This window comes from Sphaeramia orbicularis, chromosome 7 (genome assembly GCF_902148855.1).
Source record: "Sphaeramia orbicularis chromosome 7, fSphaOr1.1, whole genome shotgun sequence".
Lineage (NCBI taxonomy): Eukaryota > Metazoa > Chordata > Actinopteri > Kurtiformes > Apogonidae > Sphaeramia > Sphaeramia orbicularis.
This window is the reverse complement of record NC_043963.1, coordinates 41,548,550-41,569,718: the sequence shown is the minus strand read 5'-3', so window position 1 is coordinate 41,569,718 and position 21,169 is coordinate 41,548,550. Positions and strand designations below refer to the sequence as shown.

The 21,169-nt window shown below is 36.2% G+C and overlaps 1 protein-coding gene across 1 annotated transcript in view; it reads right to left on the bottom strand.

The window, feature by feature from the left end:
* LOC115423108 (copine-9-like) overlaps nucleotides 1–19,080 on the bottom strand; it is a 275,059-nt gene extending 255,979 nt beyond the window's left edge. The window contains exons 1-2 of the mRNA XM_030139830.1: nucleotides 18,660–19,080; nucleotides 6,529–6,569 (exon numbers count right to left, since the gene is read on the bottom strand). Of these exons, the coding sequence (XP_029995690.1) occupies nucleotides 6,529–6,569; nucleotides 18,660–18,739 (121 nt within the window). The 5' untranslated portion in view covers nucleotides 18,740–19,080. The remainder of the gene's footprint in view (nucleotides 1–6,528; nucleotides 6,570–18,659) is intronic.
* Nucleotides 19,081–21,169: the final 2,089 nt, after the last annotated feature.

The window sequence follows — 21,169 nt, the reverse complement described above, 5'->3', positions numbered from 1 at the left end:
ATGATAAGACAAGATAAGATAAGATCGTTTTATTTGCTATTTGTACAGGGTGGGGAAGCAAAATTTACAATATTTTGAGGCAGGGATTGAAAGACAGTGTATGACCAATTAGTTTATTGAAAGTCATGAGAATTTATTTGCCACAAGAAAATTTCCATAATAGAAAATGTTTTTATTCTAAGTGTCCTCCTTCTTTCTCAATAACTGCCTTCACACACTTCCTGAAACTTGCGCAAGTCTTCCTCAAATATTCGGGTGACAACTTCTCCCATTCTTCTTTAATAGTATCTTCCAGACTTTCTCGTAATAGTTTTGCTCATAGTCATTCTCTTCTTTCCATTATAAACAGTCTTTATGGACACTCCAACTATTTTTGAAATCTCCTTTGGTGTGACGAGTGCATTCAGCAAATCACACACTCTTTGACGTTTGCTTTCCTGATTACTCATATGGGCAAAAGTTTCTGAAAAGGTATGGATAATAGTGTTAGGTATGATTATGACATCAATATATGTTTGGTTTCAAAACAATTGACGTAGTGCCTGCTGAGAAAAAACAACTAAATGTTCATTGTAAATTTTGCTTCCCCACCCTGTACACATTCAGGTATATAGAAATTAGTATGCAGAGGTCTCTCAGAGTGCAAGTAAAAAAGATTACAAGATTAAAAGACAAGCCAGTAAACTGCCCATTACTGAAACATATTGGCCAGTTGTCTATATTTTTATCCAGGCATTCGGTGAACCACAAAGGATCATTTTGTAAGTGCCAGCAGAAGTGTAGCAGCTGAGGTTAGCATTCACCAACTACTGACATAGCAAATAAGTATCAGCACAAAAGAGCAAGAAAGAGGTAAAGACCTTGGCTATATGGTTGCTATTACATCGGAAATGCTTTAAACCGACCAGAGCTGGTTTCATTGGATAGCCCGGTTTGTTTGGGGAGGTTTGAATATGCAATCAAACGCTGATGCAGAACAAATGAACTCTGGTCCTAAAAACAGATCTCTGTTGGCTTCGACTGAACCAAATACAGGAAACAGACGACTCAGATCCATGTTCTGTTTTCATGTGGTGGAAACAGAAGTTGTCCTACATTAACCCACAGATGAGTGAGGTTTGTTTTTGACTGTTTGTCTTTTAATTGTTGATGCGGCCCCACAACAGTTGAGGAGGGGAATACGTTATTCAAAAGGTTTGGTTCATTTAACAAAGTGCAGTGAAAGCAAAGTGGGACCAGCTGAATGTCGGAACTAAATTATTTCAGTGTGTGCGTAAGTACTTTTTGAACATTTTGAGCACAATTTCAATAACACCATGATAATAATGATAACCGTGATGATTTTGGTCACAATAACCGTGATATGAAATTTTCATATCATTACATCCCTAGTCCACAACGATTACACTTTCATGGGGCCAAAAATTGGTAGTGGAACCCCTGACTATAGGTCAGTGTACAGGCTACTGCAAGTCCAATTTAAAGGTTCAATAATGTAACATTTGACCATGTGGGCTTGAATCGAGTTTATGTTGGAGTCTGTTTTAAGCTGGGGCCAGATGTTTTCTAAGCCACTGATTATGTGGGCAGTAACTATGACAACAATACTGTACATGTTTTCTATGTAGACAACAGGTTGTGAAAATTTGTATGAGTTCAGTTAGGGCTGCTCGATTACAGAAAAAAAAAAATAATCACGATTATTTTAGCAATAATTGAAATCACGATTATTAAAAACGATTATTTGTTAACCTTAAAGTTGTTTTTTTTCTTGCAAAACAATGTAAAATATACTCTTTAAACAAATAAAGCTTTTAACCACTAAAACAAAGTATGTTCACTTTTGTACGAAACAAAAAAATCTTTCAATGCAAATAAGTGTACTGTAAATTCAAGTATGTTTCCTTTTGTAAACAAATAGTGCACTGGAATTAAACTGCTATAGACTTGCCATAGAACTGGAGCAATTTAAAAAAAAAAAAAAAAAAACTCATGTAAAGTGCAAATTATAAATTCAAGTATGTTCAATGTAGTATGAAACATAGTAAATTCAGTGGCGTGCCGTGAGGTTTCAGTTCAGGTCTTCTGTATACAATAGCCATCTAGAATACGTACGTTAGGGTTATACAGGTTAGGGTTAGGTTAATACGGGAGTTGCAGCGTAAAGAGATTCGGAGACTGAAGATTGCATTGCTGACGTAGTTGTTTTTATGTGTTTTAGTTTTTCATAAGATTATGATAAAGGTGGTGGTGGTTAAACTTTAGATGGTTAAAAAGGTTTGTTGTGTTAGTGGTCAGTGTGGACACAACTACGAAACACTTTTTGTACGTGATGTGTTTTTGCTCTTCATCTTCTTCATCAAACCCAAAGTGATTCCATACAATTGAATTTGACTTGCCTTTTTTGTTTACCAAGCACTTCTGCTGTGATTCTCTTGCCATTTTTCCAGACCGCTTGGTACAACTTTCCTCTTGGGGTGGACCTGCCGGCTAGCTGGCAGCAGTAGCTTAGAGGGGGGCGGGGCAGAGCAGCTCATGGTAGCTTGCGTGCGCGTGAATTAAAACAACTCAAAATTAATAATCGTTTTTTCTCGATTACATAATTCTTGTAATCGTTGCGTGTAATAATCAAAATCGTAATTGAATTTCGATTAATTGCACAGCCCTTAGTTCAGTGTACAAATCTAGCTACCATTAGCTTAGAAATAGAGATGGCTATTTACAACAAATGACCAGCTCCGAACACAACACAGACACAATTTATGGAAGACGTTAAACCTTATAACCCAGTGTTTTATCGTACCATGGGCCCCAGCTTCATCTCTCCGTCATCTAAAGGGTTGGCCCAGGTAACTCTGATAGGAATACTAAGAGGTAGTTTTGGGGGTTGTTTTTCACCTATTGCTTGCATCATTTCTCATCCTCATAGATAATATTTCCATTGTAAAATTTTACAAAGCATAGCCTTGTATTGATAAGACTTTGAGAATCCAATCCATTCTAACCTTAGCACCTTTTCACAGCCAGAACATCCTGGTTATTTCCTCCCTCTTATGTCTTTCCTACTTACTGAACCAAAGCCAAATTCATAGCTTGACCTTAGTCCAACCTTTCTTCTCAGTACCTCCTTAGTTTTGTCTTTCTTCTTTAATCCTACCTGCTCTCCCTCAGTGCTACATTTTATCAGCACCGTTGTCGACCATTGATAGCTTTGACCTTCTTACTTACCAGTGGAAAAGCCAGTGGAAAATAGAACACCATTCATTATGTCTTTCTCTTAAAGTAAAGAACTTCTCACACTGTTTCCCCAAAAACATGTCCAAAATAATAATGCAACTGCAAGACCACAACATCAGAAGAGAAACGGCAAAGTATGCAGATATGTAATGAATATCATATTTAGATTAAAGGTGGGGTACGAGATCTTGGAAAAATGGTTCGAGCAAGCTACATTTTAAAAATACTCAATTCAAAAGTCCAAACCCCTTTCTTCAGACATCCCCCCGAAGCCACGCCTCCAGAGTACTGGCACGTGCGATGCTTGTTCCCGAGGGTTCACGAGCGCTGCACAGCAACAACACTGGTCTGCAATTTTTTTAGAAATGATTTGCTTCAGAGATTAAATGTGCTAAATGTTATGTATTTTAATAAGATTAATTGGAAAATAAATGACAAAAGTGCCGGTTTGCTGATGTTTTCAAAGTACAGGGTGAGGAAGCAAAATTTACAATGAACATTTAGTTGTTTTTTCTCAGCAGGCACTACGTCAATTGTTATGAAACCAAACATATATTGATGTCATAATCATACCTAACACTATTATCCATACCTTTTCAGAAACTTTTGCCCATATGAGTAATCAGGAAAGCAAACGTCAAAGAGTGTGTGATTTGCTGAATGCACTCGTCACACCAAAGGAGATTTCAAAAATAGTTGGAGTGTCCATAAAGACTGTTTATAATGGAAAGAAGAGAATGACTATGAGCAAAACTATAACGAGAAAGTCTGGAAGTGGAGGAAGCAACAAAAAAACGTACCAAAGCTTTTATTAAAGCTCTCAAATCCAAAATCCTAAAGGATCCAACCAAATCCATGAGAAAAATGGCAATTGAACTTGAGCTAGACAACAAGACCGTTAGAAATGCAGTAAAATATGATTTGAAGTTAAAATCTTACACAAGAACACCAAAACACTTGTTGACAACAGCAACAAATCCAACTTTAGCAATTTTTGGGAATCATGTTTATGGCCGCCTTCTAGCCCAGATCTAAACCCTCTGGATTCTGCTATTTGGGGCGTTTTAGAACATGCTACCAATAGAACATCACACAACAATGTCGACTTTCTTAAAGATACTATTGAAGAAGAATGGGAGAAGTTGTCACCCGAATATTTGAGGAACACTTGCGCAAGTTTCAGGAAGCGTGTGAAGGCAGTTATTGAGAAAGAAGGAGGACACAGAATAAAAACATTTTCTATTATGTAAATTTTCTTGTGGCAAATAAATGACTCATGACTTTCAATAAACTAATTGGTCATACACTGTCTTTCAATCCCTGCCTCAAAATATTGTAAATTTTGCTTCCCCACCCTGTATATGATTAAGTGTTATTACACATATATATTGGTTTATGTACATTTATATAATAGTTTTATAAATCTTCCACTAAATAGAACCTGTAAAGTGAATGTATTCTAATGTGCAGACAGTGTTTTGAAGTAGATCTTGTAGCTCTGAGACAAATATTCCTTTTGAGTCAAACTCGTTCTCTCATTAATTCTTGAATTTCACATTTTGACCCAAGGCTGTATCTTGGAAAGTTCAGCCAACCAGCATTTTTTACTTGATTTTTCTTTACCAGTGACTTTTGTGGTCAAATTTCATTACTTTTATTCTGGAAGCATTTTCCTTGTAGACCAGTGCAATTTGCCTGGCTCTGGAGGCCCCAGCTCCAGCTCCGATCCATGCATACCTCATTTAGTCTCCTCCAACACCTCCGCTCTTCCAGAACAGCCCCACTTCATACCTATGTGACTAACGTTATATTTCCTACTGATTTATTTTAGTGACAAAACAGTTTGTCTGTGAACTTTCCATCCTAATATAACTAATATAACCAAGCTCTGGCTCTGGCTTCGTTTCCTGTACCAGTTGCTCCAAACCTCTGAGAATGCACAATTCATGCATGAGGAGGGGTACACGCAGAGGGGGGAGGGACAAATGGCAGGTGAGTTTGACAGACAAATCACTGTTCAATCATTTCCATTGGGTGCTCAAGATGATTGGATGGTGTTTTTTCAGTCCTGTCCATTGCACAGGTGACAATTTTTTAAAATTTTTGTGTTAGTGCACAGGTGTCAAACATGCGGCCCGGGGGCCAAATCCGGCCCGCCAAAGGGTCCAATCCGGCCTGTGGGATGAATTAGTGAAATGCAAAAATTACACTTAAGATATTAACATTGATCATTTTAGTTCAGGTTCCACATTAAGACCAATTCAGTCTCAGGTAGGTCATAATAGCCTATAAATACTCACAACTCCAAATTTTCCTCTTTGTAAATGTAAATGTTTTCATGTATTTACACTAAAACAAAGTATAATATTGCAAAAAATATCTGAATAACCTGAACAAATATGAACAACCTGAAAAATATGGAAGTAAATCTGTGTCATCAGATTTTGAGTTACAAAAGACATTGAATTTGTAGCACTGATTTTTTTTTTTTTTTTTTTTTTTGACTGAAATTAAGTATCTGAATTTTTTTTTTTTGCACTGAAATTAAGCATCTGAATTGTTTGTCTCTGAATTCAACTATGTTCATAAATTTAGAATAAAAAAAAAAATCAGATGCAATAAATTCAGAATCAAACATTCAGGTGCAAAAATTCAGATATTTTATTTCAGTGCAAAAAAATGCAGTGCTAGAAATTCAATGTCTTTTATAATTTAAAATATGATGACACAGATTTACCTCCATAGGATGTCTTCAGAGAAGTAAGGACAATTTTAATAATATTCCACCTGTTATCAAATGTTTTGTGTGTTTGTAGCTCCACTGTGATCTGAAAGTGGTAATGTACATGTATAAATGATAAACTGAAGCAGAATATTGTTAAAATTAAACATTTTTTTCAGTTTGTTCATTTTATTCACATTGTTTGAGAGGATAGTTTGTAGATGCAAACATCTTCCCAATGTAATTTTACTTTTTTCACTCTAAAACATGGAGAAAAGTTTGGAGTTGACATTATTTATGTATTATTATATTATAATTTTACTGGTTCGGCCCACTTCAGATCAAATTGGGCTGAATGTGACCCCTGAACTAAAATGAGTTTGACACCCAAGTGTTACAGCATTTAATTAATTGGTTGTAATCTGGGTGTGAAGGGGATTTTAAGCAATACAGTAAAAAAATGCTCCAGGAAAATATCTCGCACCCCACCTTTAATTATTTAGGAATAGTAATAACTGACATATTGTTGGGCTATTGTTAAGAATATTCATAAGAGAGTTCATACATACCAGGATCTGACTTGGAAAAAGTATCCACATCCAGTAAACTCCTGTTGAAAGAGTAAGAAAAAAAAATAATGAGAATTAAAATTCTGTCTGAAGCCAATTTATTTTTGTAAGACAATGTATTCATTCATTAACATTTCCTAAAATTCATCCCTTGTGCTTTGTTCCGCTGAATACTTTTTGAAAGTCCCAGCTCAGCCTTAAAGTGAAGTTGTGAGGAGGTTTAAATGTTCTTGCAATTCATTCTGTAAAACACACAACCATCTCAGCCCCAAGCGCTTCCAACATTTTTTCACCAAAGTGAGAGCGATATAAAACACCTTCGACGGTAGGTTACCAGCCAATGGTCTAATAAAAAACTAATGAAATGTAGCCACAAGCGGCAATGAGCAGGTTCCACAGCACACTGTGACAATTTGACTGATGAAGACCTTCAGGAGGAAGAACAAATTGGAGCAGAGGTTATTGCTCCTGAATGAAGATTTACTGCAAACGGACCTGAATAAAGAGCTGAGGTAAAGACCCCCCTTTTCTCATCCTGCACTCTGAGCCTCACAACTTCATCATGCAAATCAACACAGATTTTCACATTATGGGAGGAACACACACCAGTTCAAACGCTGCCTGAGCTATAAATACAGGTTCTGCAGATTCATCATTCATGCGTTCCTTTATTGCTAAGAACCACAAGCTCATTATGAAAACTCAGGTGAACAGTATATATCTTCTCTTATATTATTGCAGTAAAATACACTAATAGACTGTGTTATGAAAGCAATACGGCTCCCAAAGGTTGAGAACGCACATCAATAGATGCAATACTTATTTAGTTTTTTGTTGCAATACTTAGGTCTGGACTCTGGTGCAGGTCTGAACTCTGTAACAGTCTGATCCTGATGAATCCTGGTCATAGTCATGTTGGAATAAATCTGCGTCATCAGGGAACAGGGCGTCTCAAAAATCACTTTTCTCTTCAGATCATGGTGTTATTTAAACCAGTTATTCTCCAACATTATAATAGTCCCCCCAAAAAATTTCAGCAAAATCCGACAATGTTTGACCCCACCACCACAAAGTATGAAGGGCCTGTCAAAAAGCGCAAAAAATGCTCATTTTAACCCAGAAAATCACATATAATGAGGTCTTAAGTGTCCACAAATAGCTTTTTCTGGTATTTTACAGCGTCCCTGTAATATCAACTTCATAGGTTATTCTATCAGGTGATATATAAGTGAAAATAAGGTGATTTTAAGATAAAATAACTCAATTATAGGATAAAAACTTGAAATAGAAAGAAGTTCAGAACAGTAAATCTAGTTGAACACTGTCTATTTTCTTAACCCCCTTTTCAGCAAAATGCAGGTTTTAGTTAAAGACAAATATATTCAAAGGATTCAAAGGAGTTTATTTGTCATTCCATCACAAGGAATAGAACGAAACTGGTTTCTGAGGACCCGTATTTGCCATCTGAATAAAATAAATAATAAATGAATACATTAAAAACGACTAAAACTAAGGCTAATTTAAAATCAGTAAAATATACGTCTAAAATTAAACTTTAAAATACCTACATAAAATAATAGCACATATTTACAACCTAACCTAGCCTATACACAGTAGACGCTGAAGTACAGTGCAACAGCAGAGTGAAGTACAAAGAGGCAGTGCAATAAGGTGCAGTTAGGTATTTGTGTAACCGTCCCTTATGTGAGAGGCTACAGAGCAGTGCCTGAGTTCAAGAGCCTCACCGCTGTTGGAAAGAAGCTGTTTTTTAGTCTAGTGGTCCTGTTCTGGATACTCCACACCCTTCTTCCTGAGGGAAGAGGGACAAAAAGTGCATTTGCAGGGTGGGTGGGATCATTCATGATGCCGTTGGCCCTCTTTCTGCACCTGGAGATGTAAATGTCCGTGGTGGTGGGAAGGCTGCACCCGATGACCCTCTGTGCAGCCTTCACCACCATGTGTAGAGCCTTCCTCTCTGCCACAGAGCAGCTGCCATGCCACACTGTGATGCAGGAGGTGAGGACACTTTCCACCACACACCTGTAGAAGGAGGACAGGACTGATCCTCCGAGTCCAACCCACCGCAGTCTTCTGAGGAAGTATAAGCGCCGGTGAGCCTTCCTAACCAAGCCTGAGGTGTTGTGGCTCCAGATAAGGTCCTCACTGAGGTGGACACCCAGGTACCTGACGCTGGGGACCACTTCCACAGCTGCTCCACTGATGTGCAGGGGAGGGGGACAGTGTCTGCTCCTCCTAAAGTCCACAATCATTTCCTTTGTCTTTTTCATGTTGATGCAGAGGTTGCTGTCAGTGCACCAGCGCTCCAGATGTTCCACCTCCTCTCCGTATTCTGATTCGTCATTATTGGTGATACATCCAACCACTGCCGTATCGTCCGCAAACTTCACGATATGACAACTTGGATGTTTGGCAGAGCAGTCATACGTCAGCAGGGTGAACAGGAGGGGGCTCAGCACACAGCCCTGAGGGGAGCCAGTGCTGAGGGTGATGGGGAAGGAGGAGATGTCATGGATACGGACAGTCTGTGGTCTATTGGTGAGGAAGTCTAACACCCCGTTGCAGAGGGAGGGGGTCAGTCCAAGATTGTGGAGCTTCTGCACCAGGATGTGTGGAATGATGGTATTGAATGCAGAAGTGAAGTCAGTGAAGAGCAGGCGCACATACGTGTCCTTTTTCTCCAGGTGGGTTAGGGCTGTGTGGACCACTGATGCGATGGCGTCGTCAGTGGAGCGGTTCTGCTGGTAAGCATACTGGTGAGGGTCCACGGTGACAGAGATGGAGTCTTTGATGTGGGCCATAACGAGCCTCTCAAGGCATTTGGTGACAATTGGGGTGAGGGCCACCGGCCGATAGTCACTCAGGCCTGTCACTGTGGAGCTTTTGGGGACAGGGATTATGGTAGATGTTTTCATGCAGGTTGGAACAACTGCCTGTGAGAGGGAGATGTTATAGATGTCTGTTAGTACTTCTGACAGCTGAGAAGCACAGTCTCTAAGGACCCTCCCCGGGATATTATCTGGGCCAGCAGCTTTGCGAGGGTTAATCCTTAGCAGGGACCGCTCCACCTCAGCAGTTGTCACCCTAAGGGGTGTCTCCTCTGGTGATGTGGTAATATAGCTGAACACTTAAATAAGAAGGCTAAATACAAGATCTAAGGTTCCATAAATCAAAGACTCTAATGATGACATGGTTCTGATCATCTGGACATACTTGTATACATGTGTATTTCACAATTTATTCAGATATTACTCGCTCTATAGTTTCTCTTCCATTTCATTCTTCAGAAACTCTGGTAGTTTGATTCTGTGGGAACCATGTTGCCTCTATGGGCACCATCCTTTGGAACCTATCCCAGCTTCCAACAGGTGAAGGTGGAGTTCAGCCTGGACAGCCAGTACACCACCATGACCCCCCCCCCCCCCCCCCCCCCCCCCCACACACACACACACACACACACACACACAAATGCATCAGTGAGGGTTCAATAACTTGTGACTATTTGTTGACCAGGAAGTAATTACTATCTATTTATCTGGAATATATTGATAATTACATAAAATAAAACCATAAATTCTTAACCGTTCTGACCTTATGTGACAGGCTTTTTCCTCATAACAGTTTATTGCACAGTGTGATATTTCTACTTTTCTCCACCTCCCACCTCTGCCTGTTCATCTCAGATACTGTGATGCAGTGTTTTGACAGTGGAAGAGACAGGGAAGGAGAAAAAAAAAAAAAAAAAGAAATGGCTGTCATGATTGTAATGGTAATGAAGACACCACACATGTTTGAAATAGTTTGGGAACCACTGTAAAAGTTTGAAATGTGCTTTTAACCCTTTCATGCATAGTGGTCACTACATTGGACAGTTATTCTACAGCTGTTCTCTTGTATATTCATGGATTTGGTTGTTTAATTTGCATATCAACCAACACAGTGGACGCTTAGGCATCATCCCATACAATGCAATTCATACCATTACTGTTCTTGGTCAACCTGATCTGCAGTGGCATATTTGAGTGTAAATCAATTGCTAATGGTTATTAGACTGTAATTAACTGGGTTTTTTTTTTTTTTTTTTTTTTTTTTTTGCATTTCTGAGTAGTAACTACAGACCCAGGAAAGGAAAAGTTTTGGGTTTTTTTTCTCTTTTTTTTTTTACATTTGAATGAATGAATGAATGAAATCTTTATTTCGAACATGTAGACAATTAAATAAAAACAAAAATCAACCAGCAAAATATAAGTACTGGCACGTAAATGATTGATAAGCAAACAAATCACAAAAATAAATACATAAATAATAATATTAATTTTAATAATAATATTAATAATAATAATAAGAACAAGATAAAGAAAGTAAAGGAAATGGAATTATACATGCTCAAAAAGGAGTAGGAAGAAGTAAAAACTTATGTCCTCCTACCCACAATTACTATTCCTGATGATCACGATATGGCAGTTATTATTTTTGCATGAATATCAATATAATAATAATTATAATAATAATAATAATACAGCAATATCATACATCCTTTTTCCTATATACACTAATATGATAATACCCATTTACAACTTATCCTTCCAGATATTAATAAAAATTAAAAAACAAAACAAATAAAAACACATATACATATATAATATAATACTCTATATTGTCCTCTATAGTAATATAGCAATAATATATTCATATATCCATATTTAAACTAGATATTATCAGCACATATATGGCACAGCCCCCTCAGGTCCTTTCCTCTCTGTATTTTGTAAAAATCATTTTTTGTTTGTATTTGTTTTTAAACTGTCTGATATTTGGACATTGTTTCAGCTCCACACTCAGTCTGTTCCACAGTCTTTCACCATTATTGGATAAACAGAATTTTTTCTTCGTGGTTCGACATCTTTGTATCTTAAAATTTGTCATTTCCCTTCATTTATACCCTCCCTCTCTTTTCTGTAAATGGTTAGGTAATAGATTATTTCTGGCTTTGTACAGAAATTGTGCTGTTTGGAATTCAACCATATCATTAAATTTTATTATTTTAGACTTTACAAATAGTGGATTGGTGTGTTCACGATACCCTACATTGCGGATTATTCTGATAGCTCTTTTTTGCAGGATGAAAAGTGGATCTAGTGAGCTTTTGCATGTATTGCCCCACACCTCTGTGCAGTAATTTAGATAAAAATAGGGTAAAACCAGGGAACAAAACAGTGTGTGGAGTGATTTGTTGTCTAAAAAGTGTCTGGCTTTGATCCATTACAGAGATGCTTCTGGATATTTTAGTGCAGATGTATCTAATGTGCGACTTCCAGCAAATCTTGTCATTCATTATCACCCCAAGGAATTTGATTTCGTGTACTCTTTCCATTTAATAATTGTCTTGATTGGAAACAGCATGATGCAACAGTTTTTTCAGATTTTTTTTTTTTTAATTATGGAATGTCCTTAGCAATGGACAGCATTTTTTTTTTTACATTTTTTTTTATTTTATAAAGCTGTAAAACTCTTGTCCCCTACAGAGGACAAAAATGCATTGCTGGGTCTCAGGAGGTTATAGAATGGTAAAATGTGAGAACAGATTAACAGCATTAAAAAAAAAAAGTATTTCATAGTTTTCACACAGTAAATGTATGGTGTCCAGCTGACTGGACATTTTTGTAACCCCATGAAAAATAGGTTCATAAAAAGAAAAAAATCAATCATAAGCAATATGATTATTATGATTATCATTATTATTATTATTATTATTATTATTATTATTATGTATGAATATTATGTATGAATATTTAAGTTTGCACCTTCTTGAGCACAGAACTGTCTTCAAAATTCTGTTATATGTACAATGACAAATATTTATGAATCCTGAATATTAAATATACAATTTCAGTAACTAACAATAAAAGTTTACACAGATACACACTAGCGGTACGATGGCATGTTAGGGCCACATAAGAAAATAAAAACGCTTTTCACTACGAGAATAAGGTCATATAAATATTTTCATTAAAAAAACAAAAACAAAAAAAAATCACTTTAATCAAGGAAAAAAGTGTTCAAATGCAAGTTTTTGGATCGTAATTTCTTTCTTTTTTTTTTTTTTTTGTTAAAGCTATAAAGAAACAAATCTACCCTCATAAAAAAACAGGTTTATTAAAAAAAAAATCAATTGCATTGTTTTTTCATGCCTAAAGAGGAATAAAAACACTCAGGAAAAAAAAAAAAAAATCTTGATTAAGGTTCTCATAATTCTCATGAAAGGGTTAAAGACATGTTTGCTCATTTATTAGATTAAATATGGTTGGTGTTAAACCAGAGGACAGTTATGATCAGAACTATTCCAATTATTGGAAAATCAAATAAACACCCAAACTAATGTCAGTACTACATGAAGTAAATGGATCCATTTTAAAAACTAGGGGTGAATTTTGTCAATTGTTAAAAATGGGTACATGGTATGAAAGTGGATGTTGAAATGCCCCCATGTGGTCAGTCCGTGCAAATATTATTTCCTGAGTGAGTCTTGAAATATATCACGGCTAAAATTTACTTAGGGGGTCAAATGAGCGGCCATTTTTGTCAAAAAAAAAAAAAATTGTAAGAAATGCATAGAACTGTGTTGAAATAATGCTAATCCATTTGTGCACAGACTACTGATATTATTTGACAGTGGAAGCTCTATTTTCACAAATATTGGATTTTGAATAGCACGTGTATGTGAAAACTTTTGCTGGTGGACGGGCGTGACATTACCCATGATGATCTGGTCAGTACCAGTACTTTATTAGTAATAAACTTATAGACTTACTATTGCTAATTCTCCTCTTATTCATAAATATTAGTATTGTGGATCTAAAACAATAACAGCTAAAAAAAAAAAAAAAAAACACAAAATGTGGCAGTGGACGGATGTGACATGGTTGTTACAGATCCCATCAGACTGATGCTCAGCAGCCATGTCACCGTTTCCACTAATGATCCCTGTGCAAAAACTAGGATCAGAATTATTTATTGTATAGTTTATCATCATACTAAAGAGTAAATAACAATATAGAATTTTTACTTCTTCATAAAAATACTTATTATTAGAAAACTGTTGATTTAAAAAGTGATGTGTGACATACTTAATGTACAGTATGTATTGGTAAAACATAAGCAGGATGGATCAGCACCATACTCCATATTGCACAGGTGTCAAACATGCGGCCCGGGGGCCAAATCCGGCCCGTCAAAGGGTCCAATCTGGCCTGTAGGATGAATTTGTGAAACGCAAAAATTACACTAAGATATTAACAATCAATAGTGTAAAAATCATTTTAGTTCAGGTTCCATATATACACATATTTAGATCTCATTTGGGTCAGACCAGAAAAATACTGTCATAATAACGTATAAATAATGAAAACTGCAGATTTTATCTTTGTTTGAGTGTAAAAAAGAAAAGTAAAATTACATGAAAATGCTTACATTAACCCTTTCATGCATAGTGGTCACTACAGTGGACATTTATTCTACAGCTGTTCTCTTGCATATTCATGGATTTTATTGTTTTAGTTCCATATCAACCAACACAGTGTGCACTTATGCATCATCCCATACACTGACATTCATAGCATTGCTGTAACTTTGCTGGTCTTAATAAACTTGATCCGCACTAACATGTTTGAGTGTAAATCAATTCCTTGTTATTGTTATGAAACTGTAATTAACTGGGGTTTTTTTAAGCAAGTTTTTTGTTTTTTGCATATTATCTCCATAAAGTGAGTAATAACTAATATTAGAGTATGTTAAAATGTGACAAAACATCAGATTAGCAGCAATAAAAAAATGTATCTCATAGTTTTAACACAATATATCAGTAAATACATGTTTCTTTGCTTCAAAAATCAAACTCATGATGTCCAGCTGAGTGGATATTTTTGCACTTCCATGAAAAATATGTTCATAAAAAAATTCAATCGCTGTGTTTTTTTTTTTCATGCCTAAAGATGAATAAAAACACTCAGGAAAATAAATCTTAAGTTTCTCAAAATTCATGCATGAAAGGGTTAACAAACTATCCTTTTACAACCTGAAGAAATATGAACAACATGAAATATCTGGAGAAAAATAAATATTATGAGTGTTTGTAATTATAATGGACGCTGTTATGCTCATGTGTAAATGATAAACTGATAAACTGATGCAGAATATTGTTAAAACTGCACTTGTTTTTCTTAAGACATTTCAAGTTGTTCACGTTATTCAGATTTTTAAGGAAACGATGTAGATATAAACATTATCATAATGTCATTTTACTTTTTTCACTGGTATTATGTTACTGGTTCGGCCCACTTGAGATCATACTGGGGTGAATGTGGCCCCTGAACTAAAATGAGTTTGACACCCCTGCCATATTGCAACCTGTAAAAATAAAACATGTGATATGTAGTATATAATCTTGTAAGAAAAACTGGGGAATCTAAAAGAATAGAATATTTGTTTTTCAGGTAAATTCAGTTCAAATATAACTTGGCCATTTGCGACATAAAAATATAGCATTAATTGTGATGAAATTGGACATTTTTGAGCTGAAAACATAGTTCATATGACCATCAACATGTTGAACAGAACTGAAATCCTGTAAATTTGCATAAATTGCATTTACCAACACAAAGATCCTTTGGGGATTCACTTATATTGATTTTTTATGCACAAAGACAGAAATAAGACCTCTAAGCAAATTTTAGTCGTACATGAAGTAAATGGATCCATTTTAACCCTTTCATGCACAGTGGTCACTCCAGTGGACAGTTATTCTCCAGCTGTTCTCTTGTATATTCATGGATTTTGTTGTTTTACTTGCATATCAACCAACACAGTGGATACTTGTGCACCATCCCATACAGGGCGGGGAAGCAAAATTTACAATGAACATTTAGTTGTTTTTTCTCAGCAGGCACTACATCAGTTGTTTTGAAACCAAACATATATTGATGTCATAATCATACCTAACACTATTATCCATACCTTTTCAGAAACTTTTGCCCATATGAGTAATCAGGAAAGCAAACGTCAAAGAGTGTGTGATTTGCTGAATGCACTCGTCACACCGAAGGAGATTTCAAAAATAGTTGGAGTGTCCATAAAGACTGTTTATAATGGAAAGAAGAGAATGACTATGAGCAAAACTATTACGAGAAAGTCTGGAAGATACTATTAAAGAAGAATGGGAGAAGTTGTCACCCCAATATTTGAGGAACACTTGCGCAAGTTTCAGGAAGCGTGTGAAGGCAGTTATTGAGAAAGAAGGAGGACACATAGAATAAAAACATTTTCTATTATGTCAATTTTCTTGTGGCAAATAAATTCTCATGACTTTCAATAAACTAACTGGTCATACACTGTCTTTCAATCCCTGCCTCAAAATATTGTAAATTTTGCTTTCCCACCCTGTAATACACTGCAATTCATACCACGACTGTAACATTCCTGTTCTTGATAAACCTGATATGCAGCAACATATCTGAGTGTAAATCAATTGCTAATTGTTATTAGACTGTAATTTACAGGTTTGGGTTTTTTTTTGGTTTTTTTTTTTTTTAGTTGTTGTGTTTTGTTGTTTTTTGCATATTATTTGAGTGAGTAATAACTACTATTATAGTATGTTAAAATGTGAGGAAACATCAGATTAGCAACATTAAAAAAAACATTTATTTAATCGTTTTCACACAGTATGACAGAAAATGCATGTTTTTTTTTTTTCCCTTCAAAAATTAAACACATGGTGTCCAGCTGAGTGGACATTTTTGTAACTCCATGAAAAATAGATTCATAAAAAATAAAAATTTCAATCACATTATTTTTTTTCATGCCTAAAGAGAAATAAAAACACTCAGGAAAAAAACATTGATTAAGGTTCTCATAATTCATGCATGAAAGGGTTAAAAACCAGGGCTGAATTTTGTCACTTGTTAAAAATGGGTACATGGTATGAAAGTGGATGTTAAAATGCCCCCATGTGGTCAGTCCGTGCAAATATTATTTCCTGAGTGAGTCTTGAAATATATCAGTTATGTGTTGTTTTTTTTTGGTTTTTTTTTTGCTGCAGAAGATGAGTTTACAGCGATTCCAAGTGTTTTGAACGTCCTTCACTGACTGGATGATTTGTCAACTCTGGAAGCAGCTCGCGAATAATGGAAAAAATGACAAAAAAAATGAGGTGATTAGTACAAAAAAAAAAAACAAAAACTGTTTTCTCCTCTGCACTGACAAGTCTGCAAGTTATTTTAAATCTCTGGGGGGAAGCCAAAACTGAGCGAATCTCCCCACTTATCACTGTCGTCCCTGCAGCGTTGGTCTGACTGTGTCCAACGCAGCGTCTGGACGCGTCAGGTCTGGCTGATCTCAGAACAGGACGGGAGCAACGAGCTGTGGTTATTCAGCAGCGGATCGGACAGACGGTCAACGGAGCACAGGGCTGACCGTGGTTTGACTACTCAGACAGTCAGTCAGCCCCATAGTCAGCCAGTCAGTCAGTCAGGCAATCAGTGAATCAGTTGGTTAATCAGTCGGTCAATCTGAATCAGTTGGTCGGTCACTCAGTAAGTGAATCAGTCAATCAGTCCATTAGTCAGTCAGTCAGTCAGTCAATAAGTCAGTCGGTCAGTGAATCAGTCAGTCGGTCAGTGAATCAGTCGGTTAATCAGTCAGTCGGCCAGTGAATCAGTCAGTCGGTCGGTCGGTCACTCAGTCAGTGAATCAGTCGGTTAGTCAGTCAGTCAGTAAATCAATCAGTCGGTCAGTCAGTCAATCAGTCAGTTAATCAGTCACTCAGTCAGTGAATCAGTCGGTCGGTCACTAAGTCAGTGAATCAGTCGGTTAGTCAGTCGGTCGGTCAGTCAGTCAATCAGTCGGTTGGTCAGTGAATCAGTCAGTTAATCAGTCAGTTGGTTCATCATTCGGTTAGTCAGTTGGTCGGTCGGTCACTCAGTCGGTGAATCAGTCGGTTAGTCAGTTGGTCGGTCAGTCAGTAAATCAATCAGTCGGTCAGTCAGTTAATCAGTCAGTTGGTTCATCATTCGGTTAGTCAGTCAGTCGGTCGGTCACTCAGTCTGTGAATCAGTCGGTTAGTCAGTTGGTCGGTCAGTCAGTAAATCAATCAGTCGGTCAGTCAGTCAATCAGTCAGTTAATCAGTCACTCAGTCTGTGAATCAGTCGGTTAGTCAGTTGGTCGGTCAGTAAGTAAATCAATCAGTCGGTCAGTCAGTCAATCAGTCAGTTAATCAGTCACTAAGTCAGTGAATCAGTCGGTTAGTCAGTCGATCGATCAGTCAGTAAATCAATCACTTGGTCAATCAGTCGGTTGGTCAGTGAATCAGTCAGTTAATCAGTCAGTTGGTCGGTTGGTCAGTGAATCAGTCGGTAACTCAGTCAGTTGGTCGGTCAGTCAGTAAATCAGTCAGTCAGTAAATCAGTTGGTCAGTCAGTCAGTAAATCAGTCAGTCTGTTGGTCAGTAAATCAGTCGGTCAGTCAGTCAGTAAATCAGTCAGTCTGTCGGTCAGTAAATCAGTTGGTCAGTAAATCAGTCGGTCAGTCAGTCGGTCAGTCTCTATAGGAGGTCCAGCTCCAGTCAGTAGAGGACATGCTCCAGATCAGGTCAGATCTGTTTGTGCGTCTGTGTTCTGGTCACATTCAGTAGAACTGTGGTTCTGTCTGTGTAGTCCTGACACTGAACACCACCCACATCCACCAGTGAACATCCACCAGTGAACATCCACCAGTGAACACATCCACCAGTGAACATCCACCAGTGAACACGTCCACACTGTGGTTCTGATGATGGGATGGACTGGATCAGTGACGGGACAGAATTATGCAAAGTTGAATGTTCCTGCAGGATCTGACAGGACTGAGCAGATACAGATAAAGCATCTGAAAAGGTCACACGCACACACACACACGCACACACACACACACACACACCTGTTCATGCACTACACATATAAACCCTCCACGCACCAGTTTAACTCCTCTTCCATAACTGCAGATGCATGGGAGGACAAACAGCTCCAAATGGACTTTTCTGTTTCATTGGAAGTTTTTGGTTTATTCTCAGAGTTGACCTTACCTGCACGAGACGGTAACTTCTATTTTAGTGGCGGGGACTCTGGTGTTCAGAGGATCGAATTCACCGATTGATGCCATCATCTCGACTCACGACGCGACCGACAACACGAGCTCCAACCAAAAGAAAAAGAAAAGAAGCAAGAAACAAACAAACAAAAAAAAAAAAAGAAATCACATCTGATCAGTGACAGGAGGACCGCGGCGGTAAATCCATGGTCGGTTTGATCTGGGGGGGGGGGGGGGGGGGCGGTCCGCCTCTGGAACCGGAGAGAAACGGAGGAGGAGGAAGAGGAAGATGAAGAAGAGGAGGAAGAGGAGGAGGAGACGGACTGATGGACAAGGAGACAGAGACAGAGGAGGACAAAGTTCCAGCGGATTTAAAGTTCATCCATCCTCCGTTCGCTCTGAGTGTTTGTCCGGAGATGAGGAAGAAGAGGAGGAGGAGGAGGAGGAGGAGGAGGAGGAGGAGGAGAGGGAGGAGGGGGGGGGGGGCGCAGCCAACCGGAGACTCCTTCTGTCTGTGTCTCAATTCCACTTCACTTCAGTCTGATTTATTGCATGTGTATTAACCCTTTCATGCATGAATTATAACAATTAGTAGTGTTTTTGTTCCTCTGTAGGTATGAAAAAACAATGCAACTGTTTTTTTTAATAAACCTGTTTTTTATGAAGGTAGATTTGTTTCTTTATTGCGTTAACAAAATAAATAAATAAATAAAATTTCAATTAAAAAAAGTGTTTGAATGAGGAAAAAAAAAAAAAAAACGATCCAAAAACTTGCATTTGAACGCTTTTTTTCCTTGACTGAAGTGGCTTTTTTATTGATTCTTTTAAAATAAATAAATACATTTTCAATTAAAAAAGTGTTTGAATTAAAAAAAAAAAAAAAATCCGATTCAAAAACTTGCATTTGAACGCTTTTTTTCCTAGACTGAAGTGACTTTTTTTTAATTGATTTTTTTTTTTTAAATAAATAAATACATTTTCAATTAAAAAAGTGTTTGAATGAAAAAAAAAAAAAAAAATCCGATCCAAAAACTTGCATTTGAACACTTTTTTTCCTAGACTGAAGTGACTTTTTTTTAATTGATTTTTTTTTAAATAAATAAATAAATTTTCAATTAAAAAAAGTGTTTGAATGAAAAAAAAAAAAAAAAAATCCGATCCAAAAACTTGCATTTGAACACTGTTTTCCCTTGACTGAAGTGACTTTTTTTAATTGATTTTTTTTAATGAACATTATATATATATATATATATATATATATATATATATATATAATTTATTTATTTATTTTGTTAAAGCAATAAAGAAACAAATCTACCTTCATAATTTTTTGTGGAGTTCCAAAAATGTCCACTCCAGTAGGACCTTAGTCAAGATTTTTTTCCTGTTTTTATTCCTCTTTAGGCATGAAAAACAATGCAATTGATTTTCTTAATAGACCTGTTTTTTATGAAGGTAAATTTGTTTCTTTATTGCTTAAAAAAAAAAAAAAAAAAAAAATCCAAAAAAAAAGTGTTTGAATGAAAAAAAAAATCCAAAAACTTGGATTTGAACACTTTTTTTCCTTGATTGAAGTGATTTTTTTTTTTTTTTTTTTATGAAAATATTTTTTTGGTTAAAGCAATAAAGAAACAAATCTACATACATGATTTTTTGTGGAGTTCCAAAAATGTCCACTCCTATGAGAACCTTAGTCGAGATTTTTTCTTGTGTGTTTTTATTCCTCTTTAGACATGAAAAAACAATGCAGTTGATTTTTTTTAATTAACCTGTTTTTTTATGAAGGTAGATTTGTTTCTTTATTGCTTTAACAAAAAAACAAACAAACAAACAAACAAAAAATTCAATTAAAAAAAGTGTTTGAATGAAAAAAAAAATTACGATCCAAAAACTTGCATTTGAACACTTTTTTTCCTTGACTGAAGTGGTGTTTTGTTTTGTTTTTTATGAAATTTTTTTGGGTTAAGCAATAAAGAAACAAATCTACCTTCATAATTTTTTGTGGTGTTCAAAAAATGTCCACTCCTATGAGAACCTTAGTCGAGATTTTTTTCCTGAGTGTTTTTATTCCTCTTTAGGCATGAAAAAACAAAGCTGCTGATTTTTTTTTAATAAACCTGTTTTTTTATGAAGGCAGATTTGTTTCTTTATTGCTTTAACAACAACAAAAAAATCAATAAAAAAAAGTGTTTGAATAAAAAAAAAAATCCCCAAAAATTGCATTTGAACGCTTTTTTTCCTTGATTGAAGTGACTTTTTTTCATTAATATTTTTTTTAAAATTATTTTTATTTTTTATTTATTTTTTTTTTTATGAAAATATTTTTTTGGTTAAAGCAATAAAGAAACAAATCTACATACATGATTTTTTGTGGAGTTCCAAAAATGTCCACTCCTATGAGAACCTTAGTCGAGATTTTTTCTTGTGTGTTTTTATTCCTCTTTAGACATGAAAAAACAATGCAGTTGATTTTTTTTAATTAACCTGTTTTTTTATGAAGGTAGA